This window comes from Mobula hypostoma, chromosome 5, assembly GCF_963921235.1.
Source record: "Mobula hypostoma chromosome 5, sMobHyp1.1, whole genome shotgun sequence".
Lineage (NCBI taxonomy): Eukaryota > Metazoa > Chordata > Chondrichthyes > Myliobatiformes > Myliobatidae > Mobula > Mobula hypostoma.
Genome location: NC_086101.1, coordinates 196,011,769 through 196,028,626, shown reverse-complemented (window position 1 = coordinate 196,028,626; position 16,858 = coordinate 196,011,769). Strand labels below are relative to the sequence as shown.

The 16,858-nt window shown below is 44.6% G+C and overlaps 1 protein-coding gene across 3 annotated transcripts in view; it reads left to right on the top strand.

The window, feature by feature from the left end:
- The window catches only part of cplane1 (ciliogenesis and planar polarity effector 1), a 328,946-nt gene that overhangs the window by 190,796 nt on the left and 121,292 nt on the right, over positions 1-16,858 (top strand). For all 3 annotated transcript variants that reach the window (XM_063049649.1, XM_063049647.1, XM_063049648.1), the window contains exon 30: positions 12,525-13,246. In XM_063049649.1, coding sequence (XP_062905719.1) covers positions 12,525-13,246 — 722 coding nt within the window. The remainder of the gene's footprint in view (positions 1-12,524; positions 13,247-16,858) is intronic.

Sequence of the window (16,858 nt, the reverse complement as noted above, 5' to 3'; positions counted from 1 at the left end):
ATACGCTTGTGGCAATGAATTCCACAGATTCATAGAACATAGAACATAGAAGAGTACAGCACATTACAGGCCCTTCGGCCCACAATGTTATGCTGACCCTCAAACCCTGCCTCCCATATAACCCCCCACCTTAAATTCTTCCATATACCTGTCTAGTAGTCTCTTAAACTTCACTAGTGTATCTGCCTCCACCACTGACTCAGGCAGTGCATTCCACGCACCAACCACTCTCTGAGTGAAAAACCTTCCTCTAATATCCTCTGTCTAAAGTAATTCCCCCTCATCTCTGTTGTAAATGAAAGTCCCTCTGGTCTGAGGCGGTGCCGTCTGGTCCTGGACTCACACACTATAGGAAACATCCTCCCTAAATTCTCTCTATGCAGACCTTTCAATATTCCATATGTTTCAATGAGATTCCCTCTCATTCTTCTAAACTCCAGTGAGTAAGGGCGCAGAGTCATATGTTAACTCTTTAATTCCAGGAATCATTCTTGTGAACCTCCTCTGATCCTCTCTAACCCCCTCTAACCCCAGGACATCCTTTCTTAGTTAAGGGGCTCAAAAGTGCTCGCAATGCTACAAATGCAGTCTGACCAATGTCTTATAAAGTTTCAGCATTACATCATTGCTTTTATATCTTAGTCCTCTTGAAATGAATTCTAACATTGCATTTGCTTTTCCTACCACTGACTCAACCTGAAAGTTAACCTTTACGGACTCCTGCTCAGGACTTCCAAGTCCCTTTGCTCCTTTGATTTTAAATGTTTTCTCCATTTAGAAAATAATCTATGGCTTTATTTCTTCTACCAAAGTACATGACTATACACTTCCCAACACTTTATTCCATCTATTACTTCTTTGCCCATTCTCTGAATTTGTTAAAGCCCTTCTGCAGAATCTCTGCTTCCTCAACACTACTTGTCCCTCCACCTATCTTCATATTGTCCGCAAACTTGTCCACAAAGCTATCAATTCCGTCATCCAAATCATTCACATATAACATGAAAGAAGTGCTCCCAACACTGATCCTTGTGAAACACCGCTGCTCAATGGCAGCCAACTAAAAAATGCCCCTTTTATTTCACTCTTTGTTTCCTGCCAATCTTCTAACCAAATAGTATCTTTCCAGTAATACCATAAGCATCCTCGTGTGCGGCCTTGTCAAAGGTCTTCTGAAAGTCCAAGTACCCAGCATCCACTGACTTCCTTTGTTTGTCCTGCTCGTTATTTCTTCAAAGTATTCCAACAGATCTGTCAGGCAAGAGTTCCCTTTAGGATAGCTTATCTTATCATGTACCTGCAAGTACCCCAAAACCTCAACCTCAGTAATGGACTCCAGTATCTTCCCAACTACTGAAGTCAGGCTAATTGGCCTATAATTTCCTTTCTTCTGCCTCCTTCCCTTCTTAAAAAGTGGAGTGACATTTGCAATTTTCCAGTCCTCCAGAACTATTCCAGGATCTATTGATTCTTGAAAGATCGTTACTCATGCCTCCATATTCTCTTTAGCCACCTCTTTCACAATCCTGGGGTGTAGTCTATCCGGTCCAGGTGATTTATCTACCTTCAGACTTGTCAGCTTCCCAAGCACCTTCTTCTTAGTAATAGCAACAGCATACACTTTTGCCCCCTGACACTCTCGAATTTCTGGTATACGGCTAATGTCTTCCACAGTGAAGACTGACACAAAATACTTATTACAATCTTCCGCCATTTCTTTGTCCTCCACAACTACTTTTGGTATCTTCTTTTATATTATTAGCTAGTTTCCCTTAATATTATATCTTTTCTCTCCTTCTGGCAATTTTAGTTGCCTTCTGTTGGTTTTAAAGGCTTCCCAATCCTCTAGCTTCCTACTAATTTCTGTTTTATTATATCTTTTGCTTTAATGCTGTCTTTGACTTTCCTTGTCAGTCACGGTTGCATCATTCTTCCTTTAGTATACTTCTTCATCTTTGGGACGTATCTATATTGTCCCTTCCGACTTGCCCCCAGAAACTCCAGCCATTGTTGTTCTGCCACCGATCCTGCTCGAGCTCCTTTCCAATCAACTTTGGCAAGCTCTTCTCTCATGCTTCTGTAATTCCTTGTACTCCACTGTAATACTGATATATCTGACTTTATTTTCTCCCTCTCAAACTGCAGGGAGAAATCTATCATATTGTGATCAATGCTTCCTATGGGTTCCTTTACCTTAAGCTCCCTAAACAAAATTGGTTCATTACACAGCACCCAATCCAGAAGTGCCTTTCCCCTAGTGGGCTCAACCACAAACTACTCTAAAAAGCCATCTCATAGGCATTTTACAAATTATCTCTCTTGGGATCCAGCACTAACCTGATTTTCCCAATCTACCTGCATATTGAAATCCCCATGACTATTGGAACATTGCCTTTTTGACATGCCTTTCTATCGCCCATTGTAATTTGTAGCCCACATCTTGGCTACTGTTTGGTAGCTTGTATTTCAAGTTCGAGTTAAACTTAATTATCATTTAACAGGTTTATTAGACAATATTTTCCCTTAAAACCGTGCTGACTTTGTCCTATCCTGTCCTGTGTCACCAAGTACTCCATAACCTCATCCTTAACAATTGACTCTAACATCTTCTCAACCACAGAGGCTGGGCTAACTGGTCTATAATTTTCTTTCTGCTCCTTTCCTCCTTTCTTAAAGAGTGGAGTGATTCTTGCAATTTTCCAGTTCTCTGGCACCATGCTAGAGTCCAATGATTTTAGAAAGGTCATTGCTAATGCCACCACAATCTCTAATGCTACCTCTTTCAGAACCCTAGGATGCAGCTCCTCTGGTCTGGGTGACTTTTATGTACCCTTAGGCCTTTCAGCTATTTGAGCGCCTTCTCCCTTGTAACAGTAACTGCACTCACTTCTCTCCCCTCACACCCTACAAGATCTGGCACACTGCTAGTGTCTTCCACAGTGAAGACTGATGCAAAATACTCATTTAGTTCATCTGCCATCTCCTTGTCCCCCGTTACTATCTCTTCAGCCTCATTTTCTAGTGGTCTTATATCCACTCTCATCTCTCTTTTATTTTTGACATACTTGAAAAGCTTTTGCTATCCACTTTGATATTGTTTGCCATCTTGCTTTCATATTCCATCTTTTCCCTCCTAATGATTCGTTTAGTTGCTCTCTGTAGGTTTTTAAAATTTTCCCAATCCTCTGTCTTCCCGCTAATTTTTGCTTTGTTTTATGCCCTTTCTTTTGTTTTTACATTAACTTTGACTTCCCTGGTCAGCCACGATTGTACTATTTTACCATTTGAGTATTTCTTCATTTTTGGAATACGCATGTCCTGCACCTTCTTAATTTTTCCCAGAAACTCAAGCCATTGCTGCCCTGCTGACATCCCTTCCAGCATCTCTTTCCAATTTACTTCGGCCGACTCCTCTCTTACCACCGTAATTTCACTTACTCCACTGAAATACTGCTATGTCAGACTTTGCATTCTCCCTATCAACTTTCAAGTTGAACTCAATCATATTGAGGTCACTGCCTCCACAGGGTTCTTTTACCTTAAGCTTCCTAATTACCTCCAGTTCATTACGTAACATCCAATCCAGTTTAGCTGAACCTGTAGTAGGCTCAACAACAAATTGCTGGAAAAGCCATCTCGTAGGCATTCAACAAGCTCACTGTCTTGAGATTCATTTCCAACTTGATTTTCCCAATCGACCTGCATGTTGAAATTTCCTGTGACAATCATAACATTGCCCTTTTGACTTGCCTTTTCTATTTCCTGTCGTAAATTGTGGTCCACATCCCAGCTACTGTTGGGAGACCTGTATATAACTGCCATCAGAGTCCTTTTACCCTTGCAATTTCTTAACTCAAACCACAAGGATTCAACATCTTCCGATCCTATCACATCTTTCTAATGATTTGGTGCCATTCTTTACCAGTAGAGCCACACCACCCCCTCTGCCTACATTCCTATCCCTCCAATATAACGTGTAACCTTGGACATTCAGCTCCCAACTACAACCATCCTTCAGCCACAACTCAGTGATGGCTACAACATCATACCTGGCAATCTGTAATATTGCAACAAGATCATCTACCTTATTTCTTATACTCTATGCATTGAGATATAACACTTTGAGTACAGTATTTTCTACCCTTTTTGATTTTGCATTCCTAATGCACTGATATTCACCTTGCTGGCTACAATTACGTCCTATCATCTGCCCGCCCTTTCACACAGTCTGACTGCACACTATCCTTGCCTTTTTACCATCCATCCTATCCTGAGTGCCTTCATACCGCTTCCCACCTCGCTGCCAAATTAGTTTAAACCCTTCCCAACAGCTCTAACAAACTTTCCCAGGAGAATATTGCTCCCCCTTTGGTTCATGTGCAACCTGTCACTTTTGAACAGGTCATACCTACCCCAGAAGAGATCCCAATGATCGAAGAATCTGAAGCCGTGCGCCCTGCACCAGCTTCTCAACCACACATTTATCTACCAAATCGTCTTATTCTTACCCTCACTGGCGCATGGCAGAGCTAGCAATCCTCAGTTTACTGCCCTAAAAGTCCTGTTTTTCAGCTTACTACCTCGTTCCCTATATTCTTTCTTCAAGATCTCCTCCCATTTCCTACCTATGTCACTGGTACCAATATGTTCACCACTTCTGGCTGCTCACAAAGGAACATTTTATGCAGCAGCTTTTGAACAGCCAATGCACTTCATTGTGATGAAGCTAGCGTCCAAACCCTTCATCATTATCTTGGCATAACTGGTGAAATATTCTGCTGTTTAATAGATGAGCTTTAATTTTGTTGATAGCAGATATTACAAGAGTCATGCCCGAAAAAAGTCACTGGCTGAGGTTTTTGGCTGCGAGATGTTGATGATGAATTACACAATGGATTAAAAACAGACCTGAAATTTCTTTTTTCATAAATGCCACTAAACCAGTATGGTCACCGATTGTATATGGTGCTCCATCTGTTGCCCAAGAAATCGTGTTCCTAATTGGATTAATTTCCTCCTAAATATACATTTTGAATTTGTCGTGGATTGATTCTCTGTTGCTAATTTTTCACTTTTTACAAAAGAGAATCTCTTCATAAACTTTTCCATTTTTGATAAGCCGTGGATATGTCTTGTTGTCTCACATAGTGACTCATCCAGTTGTATCCCAAATTCTGTTTTTTGTGGATCTGTGCATAGTTGATACTCAATGTCTTCCCTCGTTTTGTCAATACGATGAGCTTCAGAGATATTACTCAGAGGAATTGATTTTAAAATACTGGTATCCATTTTGGAAATAGTGGTGAGCACTTCTGATACAGCAGGCATTATTAATCTCTCACCAATTGTATGAGGTTTTCCCCACTTTGCTGTCATTTTGGAAATGTTATAAGAAACAATGAGACCACTATCAAGTTCATTTTTAGCTTCTTGGTTAATGATTCGAGTGTACAATGCTTTCAAATGCTTCTTTCATCTTCTGGAACTGAATAAATCCATAAGTAGCCTTTTCAGGGTGTCTTTTACAGAAATGTTCCGGCAATTTTGCTGGTTTAATGGTTTCATTAGACAGTACGGTATTACAAATAAGACACATGGGGTATTGCTGATCTGATGGGAACGGAATAAAACCATACGACTGGTAGGTAACATTGTATTGACGCACTTTCTGTAGTTAATGTTTCTGAGCAGAATTAGAATTCAAGGCTTCACTGCCTTCAGACTCATAGAGATCGTGCCATACGCATTCATCATTAATTGGGCTAAAATGGAATTAATAATTAACACAAGCTGGGAATGCCAAATGGATATTGATGACAGCAGTGAGTTAAAATGGATAGGATGATGGTAGCGAATGCAAAGGAGCGGCAAGGTGAAGATGAAGATGATTACAACAGCGAAAATGACGTTGACAAAGATTCAGACTGGAATCTGAATGCTGGTGGGTATAGAGCTGGAGTTTGGCAAGCTACCTTTATTCCAGTTGACCAATCACGGAAGATCTGATAATCCCCAAAGGTGATACTTGACCGCACATATGAAGCCAAGGTTGCTTTCAACACCTCAAGAGGAATACTTGGGATCAGCAGGTTCACTGATAGGCTCTGTTTCACCACTTGGTTCTGGCCAGCGCTGTATTATTGTGCAACCTGTTTTCTGTAGATCTGTCGAAAAAGTTGAGAGATGTACTTTACTTAGCAACTGTTAAATTGTATTGACTCGTTCAGTGCCGTGAGTCAAGGGGAACTGTTGGGCACCATGGTTGCTAATTTATGCATCCCTAATAATTTCTGTTGGTTGGTACGGTCAGACGAGATTGCTGAGTTTCAGATGTGTGGTGACAATGAGTGCTCACCGCCTGCAGAGCTATAGTGATTCCTGTGTTCCAGTGTTTTATCTTTTTTTGTACTAACGATTGGTCAGGTCTTGTGCCTCAAGTTTGGGTGCAGCCCGCCCGCCCGCCCGCCAAGAATCTTGAGCGTCCCCCAACTACTTCTGTTTCCCCTAACCTCCCCTTAGGACACATAGCTGCCCCCATTGGGAATCACTGTTTTATATTCCAGTCCTCTTGAAATGAATGCAAACATCAAATTTGCCTTCCTGACACAGACTGAATCTGCAAATTAACTTTTAGAGAATCCTGCACAAGGACTCCCAAGTACCTTTGCGCCTCAGTTTTTTTGCATTTTCTCACCATTTAGAAAAAGCCAACTCTTTCATTTCTTCTACCAAAGTGCATGACCATACACTCCCCAACACTGCCCATTTTCCTAATCTGTCTAAGTCACTCTGTAGTCTCTATGCTTCCTGAAAACTATCTGCCCCTCCACCTATCTTCATGTCGTCTGCAAACTTTGCAAAAAAGCCATCAATTCCATTATCCAAATCATTGACATATAATGCGAAAAGAATCAGTCCCAACACAGACACCAGTAGTCACTGGCAGCCTATCAGAAATGGCTCCCTTTATTCCTAAGCTTTTCCTCCTGCCAATCAGCCAGTCCTTTATTCATGCTAGAATCTTTCCTGTAATACTACGGGCTTATAGCTTTTTAAGCAGCCTCATGTGTTGCACCATGTCAAAGGCCTTCTGAAAATCCAAGTACTTAACATCAATCGATTCTCCTTTGTCTATGTCTTCAAAGAATTCCAACACATTTGACAGGCAAGATTTTCTCTTGAGGAAAGCATGCTAACTAGGGCCTCTTTTATCATGTTCCACCAAGTACCTTGAAACCTCATCCTTAATAATCGACTCCAACATCTCCCAACCACTGAGGTCAGACTAACCGGCTTATAGTTTCCATTCTTCTGCCTCTCTCCTTTCTTGAAGGGTGGAGTGACATTCTCAATTTTCCAGTCTTCCAGAACCATTCCAGAATCCAGTGATTTCTTGAAAGTTCATTACTAATGCCTCTACAATCACTTCAGCCACCTCCTTCAGAACCCTGGGATGTACACCATCTGGTCCAGGTGACTTATCTACCTTCAGACCTTTCAGTTTCCCAAGAACCTTCTCTCTAGTCATGGCAACTTCACACACTTCGCCATACTGCTAGCGTCTTCCACAATGAAGACTGATGCAAAATACTTATTCAGCTCGACCTCCATTTTGTTGTCCCCCATTACTACCTCTCCAGCATTGTTTTCCAGTGGTCCAATGTTACTCTCACTTCTCTTTTACTCTTCATGTATCTGAAGAAACTTTTGTTATCCTTTCGTATTCCATCTTTACCTTCTTAATAACTTTTTAGTTGTCTTTTGTTGATTTTTTGAAAGCTTCCCAGTCCTCTAACTTCCCAATAATTTTTCGTCTATTACTGTATTTGCCTTCTCTTTAATTTTTATGTTGGCTTTAACTTCTGTTGTTAGCTACGGTTATGTCATCTTACCTTTAGAATACTTTTTGCTCTTTGGGCTGGAGATATATATATCCTATGCCTTCCTAATTGCTTCCAGAAATTCCAGCCATTTCTGCTCTAGTATCATCCCTGCCAGTGTTCTTTTCCAAATAATTCTGTCCAGCTCCTCTCTCATGCCACTGTAATTCCCTTTACTCCATTGTAATACTGATACATCTGACTTTAGCTTCTCCTTCTCAAATTTCAGGGTGAATTTGATCATATTATGATCACTTTCCCCAAGGGTTCCTTTACCTTAAGCTCTCTAATCCATTCTGGTTCATTGCATTACACACAATCCAGAATGGTTCATTCTCTCGTGGGCTCAAGCACAAGCTTCTCTAAAAAGCCATCTTGTAGGCACTCTAAAAATTCCTCCTCCTAGAATCATAGAACATAGAATAATGCAGCACATTACAGGCCCTTCGGCCCACAATGTTGTGCCGACCCTCAAACCCTGGCTCCCATATAACCCCCCACCTTAAATTCCTCCATATACCTGTCTAGTAGTCTCTTAAACTTCACTAGTGTATCTGCCTCCACCACTGACTCAGGCAGTGCATTCCACACACCAACCACTCTCTGAGTAAAAAACCTTCCTCTAATAGCCCCCTTGAACTTCCCACCCCTTACCTTAAAGCCATGTCCTCTTGTATTAAGCAGTGGTGCCCTGGGGAAGAGGCGCTGGCTATCCACTCTATCTATTCCTCTTATTATCTTGTACACCTCTATCATGTCTCCTGTCATCCTCCTTCTCTCCAAAGAGTAAAGCCCTAGCTCCTTTAATCTCTGATCATAATGCATACTGTCTAAACCAGGCAGCATCCTGGTAAATCTCCTCTGTACCCTTTCCAATGCTTCCACATCCTTCCTATAGTGAGGCGACCAGAACTGGACACAGTACTCCAAGTGTGGCCTAACCAGAGTTTTATAGAGCTGCATCATTACATCGCGACTCTTAAACTCTATCCCTCGACTTGTGAAAGCCAACACCCCATAAGCTTTCTTAACTACCCTATCTACCTGTGAGGCAACTTTCAGGGATCTGTGGACATGTACCCCGAGATCCCTCTGCTCCTCCACACTACCAAGTATCCTGCCATTTACTTTGTACTCTGCCTTGGAGTTTGTCCTTCCAAAGTGTACCACCTCACACTTCTCTGGGTTGAACTCCATCTGCCACTTCTCAGCCCACTTCTGCATCCTATCAATGTCTCTCTGCAATCTTCGACAATCCTCTACACTATCCACAACACCACCAACCTTTGTGTCGTCTGCAAACTTGCCAACCCACCCTTCTACACCCACATCCAGGTCGTTAATAAAAATCACAAAAAGAAGAGGTCCCAGAACAGATCCCTGTGGGACACCACTAGTCACAATCCTCCAATCTGAATGTACTCCCTCCACCATGACCCTCTGCCTTCTGCAGGCAAGCCAATTCTGAATCCACCTGGCCAAACTTCCCTGGATCCCATGCCTTCTAACTTTTTGAATAAGCCTACCATGTGGAACCTTGTCAAATGCCTTACTAAAATCCATATAGATCACATCCACTGCACTACCCTCATCTGTATGCCTGGTCACCTCCTGAAAGAACTCTATCAGGCTTGTTAGACACGATCTGCCCTTCACAAAACCATGCTGACTGTCCCTGATCAGACCATGATTCTCTAAATGCCCATAGATCCTATCTCTATGAATCTTTTCCAACAGCTTTCCCACCACAGACGTAAGGCTGACTGGTCTATAATTACCCGGACTATCCCTACTACCTTTTTTGAACAAGAGGACAACATTCGCCTCCCTCCAATCCTCCGGTACCATTCCCGTGGACAACAAGACATAAAGATCCTAGCCAGAGGCTCAGCAATTTCTTCCCTCACCTCGTGGAGCAGCCTGGGGAATATTCCATCAGGCCCCGGGGACTTAACCGTCCGAATGTATTTTAACAACTCCAACACCTCCTCTCCCTTAATATCAACATGCTCCAGAACATCAACCTCACTCATATTGTCCTCACCATCATCAAGTTCCCGCTCATTGGTGAATACCGAAGAGAAGTATTCATTGAGGACCTCGCTCACTTCCACAGCCTCTAGGCACATTTTCCCACCTTTATCTCTAATTGGTCCTACCTTCACTCCTGTCATCCTTTTTTTCTTCACATCATTGAAGAATGCCTTGGGGTTTTCCTTTACCCTACTCGCCAAGGCCTTCTCATGCCCCCTTCTTGCTCTTCTCAGCCCCTTCTTAAGCTCCTTTCTTGCTTCCCTATATTCCTCAATAGACCCATCTGATCCTTGCTTCCTTAACCTCATGTATGCTGCCTTCTTCCTCCTGACTAGATTTTCCACCTCACTTGTCACCCATGGTTCCTTCACGCTACCATTCTTTATCTTCCTCACTGGGACAAATTTATCCCTTACATCCCGCAAGAGATCTCTAAACATCGACCACATGTCCATAGTACATTTCCCTGCAAAAACATCATCCCAATTCACACCCCTGGGATCAGATGAAGTATTTTCAACTTGAAATTTGAATCTGATTTCTCTGTTTGGTGGACATTGACTGATTTACTGAGTATTTCCAGCACTTTCAGATGCATAAACTGAAATTAAATTCCGGTTTCCAGGCATGTGTATTTGTAAACAACAGATACTTTGCAGAAAGTTGCAGGAATCCCGTGAATGGGGTTCAGGTATAGGCATGAGCTGGGTGATTGTGTACAGGGCGAGGGCACCTTCAAAAGGCCACGCCTCAACACGGTGCCATCCGTCATTAAGGACCCTTATCACTTAAACATGTTCTCTCCTCATTGCTGCCATCAAGGAGGAGGTACAGGAGCCTGAAGGCACAAACTAAACATTTTGGGAACAGCTTCTTCCCATTCACCATCAGATTTCTGGATGGACAATGAACCCATTTATATCATGTCACTATATTTTTTTCTTGCTCTCATTTTGCACAAGTTATTTAATTAGATTAGATTAGATTATGAGGACTCTCAGTCCTCATTTATTGTCATTTAGAAATGCATGCATTAAAAAATGATACAATGTTCCTCCAGAGTGATATCACAAAAAAAACAGGACAAACCAAGACTAAAACTGACAAAACCACATAATTATAACATATGGTTACAACAGTGCAAAGCATACCATAATTTGATAAGGAGCAGACCATGAGCACGGTAAAAAAAAAGTCTCAAAGTCCCGATAGACTCATCATCTCACGCAAGCAGCAGAAGGGAGAAACTCTCCCTGCCATGAACCTCCAAGCACCGACAACTTGCCGATGCATTGGAAGCACCCGACCGCAGCGGACTCTGAGTCCATCTGAAAACTTCGAGCCTCTGACCAGCCCCTCCAACACAGCCTCTCCGAGCACCATCCTCTGCCGAGCGCTTCAGCCCCGCCCCGGCTGCCGAGCAACAAGCAAAGCTGAGGACTCGGGGCCTTCCCCTCCGGAGATTCTGGACCACACAGTAGCAGCAGCAACAAAGCAGGCATTTCAGAAGTTTCACCAGATGTTCCTCCGTGCTCTCATGTCCGTCTTCATCAAATCAGGATTGTGCGCGGCACCCTACTTGACAAATAACAGACATCACCACCGGAGTGGCCGCTGCGAGCTGCGTCGCGTCGCCATCTTCTCCTCCCACAATTATAGATATTATTGTAATTTGGTGCTTTAAAATTATTTATTGCAATGTACTGCAACATATTTCACGATATATGCCAGTGATATTAAAGCTGCTTTTGATTGAAGTTAACTGTGGTTACCAGATCTCACTCTTCTGGAAGTACTGACCTGTCCTGGCGAGCTGTAAGATTGGAACCTATTCTTCACCCATTGACAATGTTGAGCACTCAGGAGCTGCTGCCTCACTCTGCTCTAGAACTCAGTCTAGAACTAAGCTACCCAGTTCGAGAAGGGACTGATTGTTCTGACAGGGAGAGACTGATCTGAGTGTGTCACTGGGTAATGTCCCTCTGTGCGACCGTGAGAACTGGGCAGGGCGGTGTGCCAATCTGATTATCCTCACACCGGGTGTGTGGCCATGAGGACTGGTGAGGGCAATGCGCCAATCTGATTATCCTCACACCGGGTGTGTGACCGTGAGGACTGGGCTGGGCAGTGTGCCAATCTGATTATTCTCACACCAGGTGTGTGACTGTGAGGACTGGGCTGGGCAGTGTGCCAATCTGATTATTCTCACACCGGTTGTGTGACAGTGAGGACTGGGCTGGGCAGTGTGCCAATCTGATTATTCTCACACCGGGTGTGTGACCGTGAGGACTGGGCTGGGCAGTGTGCCAATCTGATTATTCTCACACCGGGTGTGTGACTGTGAGGACTGGGCTGGGCAGTGTGCCAATCTGATTATCCTCATACCGGGTGTGTGACAGTGAGGACTGGGCTGGGCCGTGTGCCAATCTGATTATTCTCACACCGGGTGTGTGACCGTGAGGACTGGGCTGGGCAGTGTGCCAATCTGATTATCCTCACACTGGGTGTGTGACCGTGACGACTGGGCTGGGCAGTGTGCCAGTCTGATTCTCTGTTCAGTTTAATTTCACACTCATCACTTCGTTTGTTGTATTTGCTTTGTGATTTCAGGTGGATGCAGAGGGTGCTCCGGACGAGCCAGTCAGGATGGACCCTCAGGAAAAGTTGGACAGATCCGTAAGCATGGATCCCAGAGAACATGGAAAACGAGTAGATAATCCCAAAGGAGCAGATCGCAGAGGGAGAAGGAGTAAACCCAAGGGCTCGCGTCACAGAAAGAGGGAAAATAAACTCAGAAGCAGAGATCCTAAAGGGCAAATGGATAAGCCCAGGGGCTGTGATCCCAGAGATCGGTCGGATAAGTCCAGGGGCCCTGATCCCAGAGATCAAATGGATAAGCCCAGGGGCTCTGATCCCAGACAGCGAACGGATGAGCCCAGAGACACTGATCCCAGAGATCGGTCGGATAACCCCATGGGTCCTGATCCCAGAGAGCAGACGGATGAGCCCACGGGCATTGATCCCAGAGATCGGTCGGATAAGCCCGGGGGCTCTGATCCCAGAGATCGAATGGATAAGCCCATGGGCCCTGATTCCAGACAGCGAACCGATGAGTCCACGGGCCCTGATCCCAGAGATCGAATGGGCACTGATCCCAGACAGCGAACGGATGAGTCCGCAGGCACTGATCCCAGAGATCGAATGGATAAGCCTATGGGCCCTGATCCCAGAGAGCAGACGGATGAGCCCAGAGACACTGATCCCAGAGAATGGATGCATAAGCCCATAACTGAGGCCCTTGGTCAGCGATTGAATGGACACAAGACTGCAAGGTGATGTTCCTGACTGTAACAATCATGATGGGTCATTAAGGAGATGGGGGAGGAAAGGGCAGTGGGCAGTATGTTTTTGTATTTTACTTTTACTTAGAGATACAGCTCAGAACAGGCTCTTCAGGGCCACCATGTTGCAACTCACCGATTTAATCACCTGATAATCTGCAATGACCAGCTAACCTAACTTTGGGTTGTGGGAGGAAACCAGAACACCCAGAGAAAACCCACATGCACAAGGGAAGGACATACGAACTTTCTTACTCTGGAATTGAACTCCAAACTCTGACGTCCCACACTGTAATGATGTTGTACTAACTGCTACACTGCCATGGCACCCCAATAGCTGAGCATTGGCTGGTGCTGTCTGTTGCTAGGTGCTATACATTCTGATGTCAGAGGAGTGTTCCCCTTTCACCTCCATGCTGGAGAGGACTGACCAACTGGCTTTGTGCAGGCACATAGACACCTCTGCAGCCTCTGCATCTTGCGTTGGTCAGTCTGGCTTTGGTCATATGCAGCAAGCTGGGGTTTCTTGGCTCCCTCAGTTACTGAGGCCCTCCGTTGGTCAGGGTCAGCCACGGATGTGGACCCTTGAGTCAGCATTAAACTGCCTTGGGGACTCCTGCTCCGGATCTTTCCTTGGGGTTTACTTCCAAAACGTTCCTCGTGAGTGGGTATAGCCACAAGGCAGTGGAGGTTTAAGATCAGTTGTTGTTCCAGGTGACCTGCCGACCACGGCCGACAAGCCCCATCTGCCCAAAGTGCGTGTCACTGGGGTTTCTAGGATGATGAGCAAATACAGGGTTCCACTTCCATTGTACTTTGGCCAGGCTGCTGCACCTGACCAGTACTCAGCTCCCGCTGTTGCTATGGAGATGTAGTCACTGCAGTAATCAAACAGGCTGAGTTCAACAGAGAAGTCTCAGGCAATCCGTCCTTAGAGAAATGTCATGAGGATTCAGGCGGGTCACTTGCTGACTGCCGCAGGAAGCCAGTGAGTGGAGAACAGATTAACCAAACTTCCCTCAACAATCCCCCCACCTCCGTGTGCGCAAACACAGTTAGCCCCCCATCTCCCCAGCATGCCAGCTGCAGTGGTCAGCTGGTCTGGATCAGCAAAAGCTGATCGTGGGCGTGGAGAGGGAGTGGGCAATGTGAGAGTTGAGGACTGGATGTGAGTATGCGGAAATGATGGGGGGATTATTTGGGCTGGGGTGCGGAGAAAGGGGGAAGGTGTGTGCTTGGTAGGTGGCATGATGGAAATGAGGGTGAGGACGGTGTGTATGAGAAGGTGAGAAGGGAAGAGGGTAAGGAATACGGCTGGAGAGATTTGGGACTGGTCTAGGGGAGAGTGTGTCAGTTGGGTGGCAGAGTATTGGAGTATTGTGTTCACTTCTGGTTGTCTCATTACAGGAAGATGTGGAAGCTTTAGAGAGGGTGCAGAAGAGATGTACCAGGGTGCTGCTTGGATTACAGGCATGTGTCATAGAAACATAGAAAACTTACAGAACAATACAGGCCCTTCAGCCCACAAAGCTGTGCCAAATATGTCCTTACCTTAGAACTACCTAGGCTTACCCATAGCCCTCTATTTTTCTAAGCTCCATGTACCTATCCAGGAATCTCTTAAAAGACCCTATTGTTTCCATCTCCACCACTGCTGCCGGCAGCCCATTCCACGCACTCACCACTCTCTGCATAAAAAAACTTACCCCTGACATCTCCTCTGTACTTACTTCCAAGCACCTTAAAGCTGTGCCCTCTCATGTTAGTCATTTCAGCCCTGGGAAAAAGTCTCTGACTATCCACACGATCTATGCCTCTCATTATCTTGTAGACCTCTATCAGGTCACCTCTCATCGTCCATTGCTCCAAGGAGAAAAGGCCGAGTTCACTCAACCTATTCTCATAAGGCATGCTCCCCAATCCAGGCAACATCCTCGTAAATCTCCTCTGCACCCTTTCTGTGGTTTCCATGTCCTTCCTGTAATGAGGTGACCAGAATTGAGCACAGTACTCCAAGCAGTGTCTGATCAGGGTCCTATATAGCTGCAACATTACCTCTCGGCTCTTAAACTTAATCCCACGATTGATGAAGGCCAACGCACCGCATGCCTTCTTAACCACAGTCAACCTGCGTAGCAGCTTTGAATGTCCTATGGACTCAGACCCCAAGATCCCTCTGATCCTCCACACTGCTAAGAGTCTTACCATTAATACTATATTCTGTCATCATATTTGACCTACCAAAATGAACCACCTCACAGTTAGCTGGGTTGAACTCCATCTGCCATTTCTCAGCCCAGTTTTGCATCCTATCAATGAGCCGCTGTAACCTCTGACAGCCCTTCACTTCCTCATCCAGATCATTTATAAAAATCACAAAGAGTAGGGGTCCCAGAACAGATCCCTGAGGCACACCACTGGTCACTGACCTCCATGAAGAATATGACCCATCTACAACCACTCTTTGCCTTCTGTGGGCAAGCCAGTTCAGGATCCACAAAGCAATGTCCCCTTGGATCCCGTGCCTCCTTACTTTCTCAATAAGCCTTGCATGGGGTACCTTATCAAATGCCTTGTTGAAATCCATATACACTACATCTACGGCTCTACCTTCATCAATGTGTTTTGTCACATCCTCAAAAGAATTCAATCAGCCTTGTAAGGCACGACCTGCCTTTGACAAAGCCATGCTGACTATTCCTAATCATGTTATACCTCTCCAAATGTTCATAAATCCTGCCTCTCAGGATCTTCTCCATCAATTTACCAACCACTGAAGTAAGACTCACTGGTCTATAATTTCCTTGGCTATCTCTACTCCCTTTCTTGAATAAGGGAACAACATCCGCAACCCTTCAATCCTCCAAAACCTCTCCCGTCCTCATTGATGATGCAAAGATCATCACCAGAGGCTCAGCAATCTCCTCCCTCACCTCCCACAGTAGCCTGGGGTACATCTCGTCCAGTCCCGGTGATTTATCCAACTTGATGCTTTCCAAAAGCTCCAGCACATCCTCTTCCTTAATATCTACATGCTCAAGCTTTTCAGTCCACTGCAGGTCATCCCGACAATCACCAAGATCCTTTTCCATAGTGAATACTGAGGCAAAGTATTCATTAAGTACCTCTGCTATCTCTTCCAGTTCCATACACACTTTTCCAGTGTCACACTTGATAGGTCCTATTCTTTCACAGCTTATGCTCTTGCTCTTCACATACTTGTAGAATGCCTTGGGGTTTTCCTTGTTCCTGCTCGCCAAGGCCTTCTCATGGCCCCTTCTGGCTCTACTAATTTCATTCTTAAGCTCCTTCCTGCTAGTGTTATAATCTTCTAGATTCCTATCATTACCTAGTTTTTTGAACATTTCGTAAGCTCTTTTCTTCTTGACTAGATTTACAACAGCCTTTGTACACCATGGTTCCTGTACCCTACCATCCTTTCCCTGTCTCATTGGAACGTACCTATGCAGAACGCCACGCAAATATCCCCTGAACAGTTGCCACATTTCTTCTGTACGTTTCCCTGGGAATATCTGTTTCCAATGTATGCTTCCAAGTTCCTGCCTGATAGCCTCATATTTCCCCTTACTCCGATTAACTGTT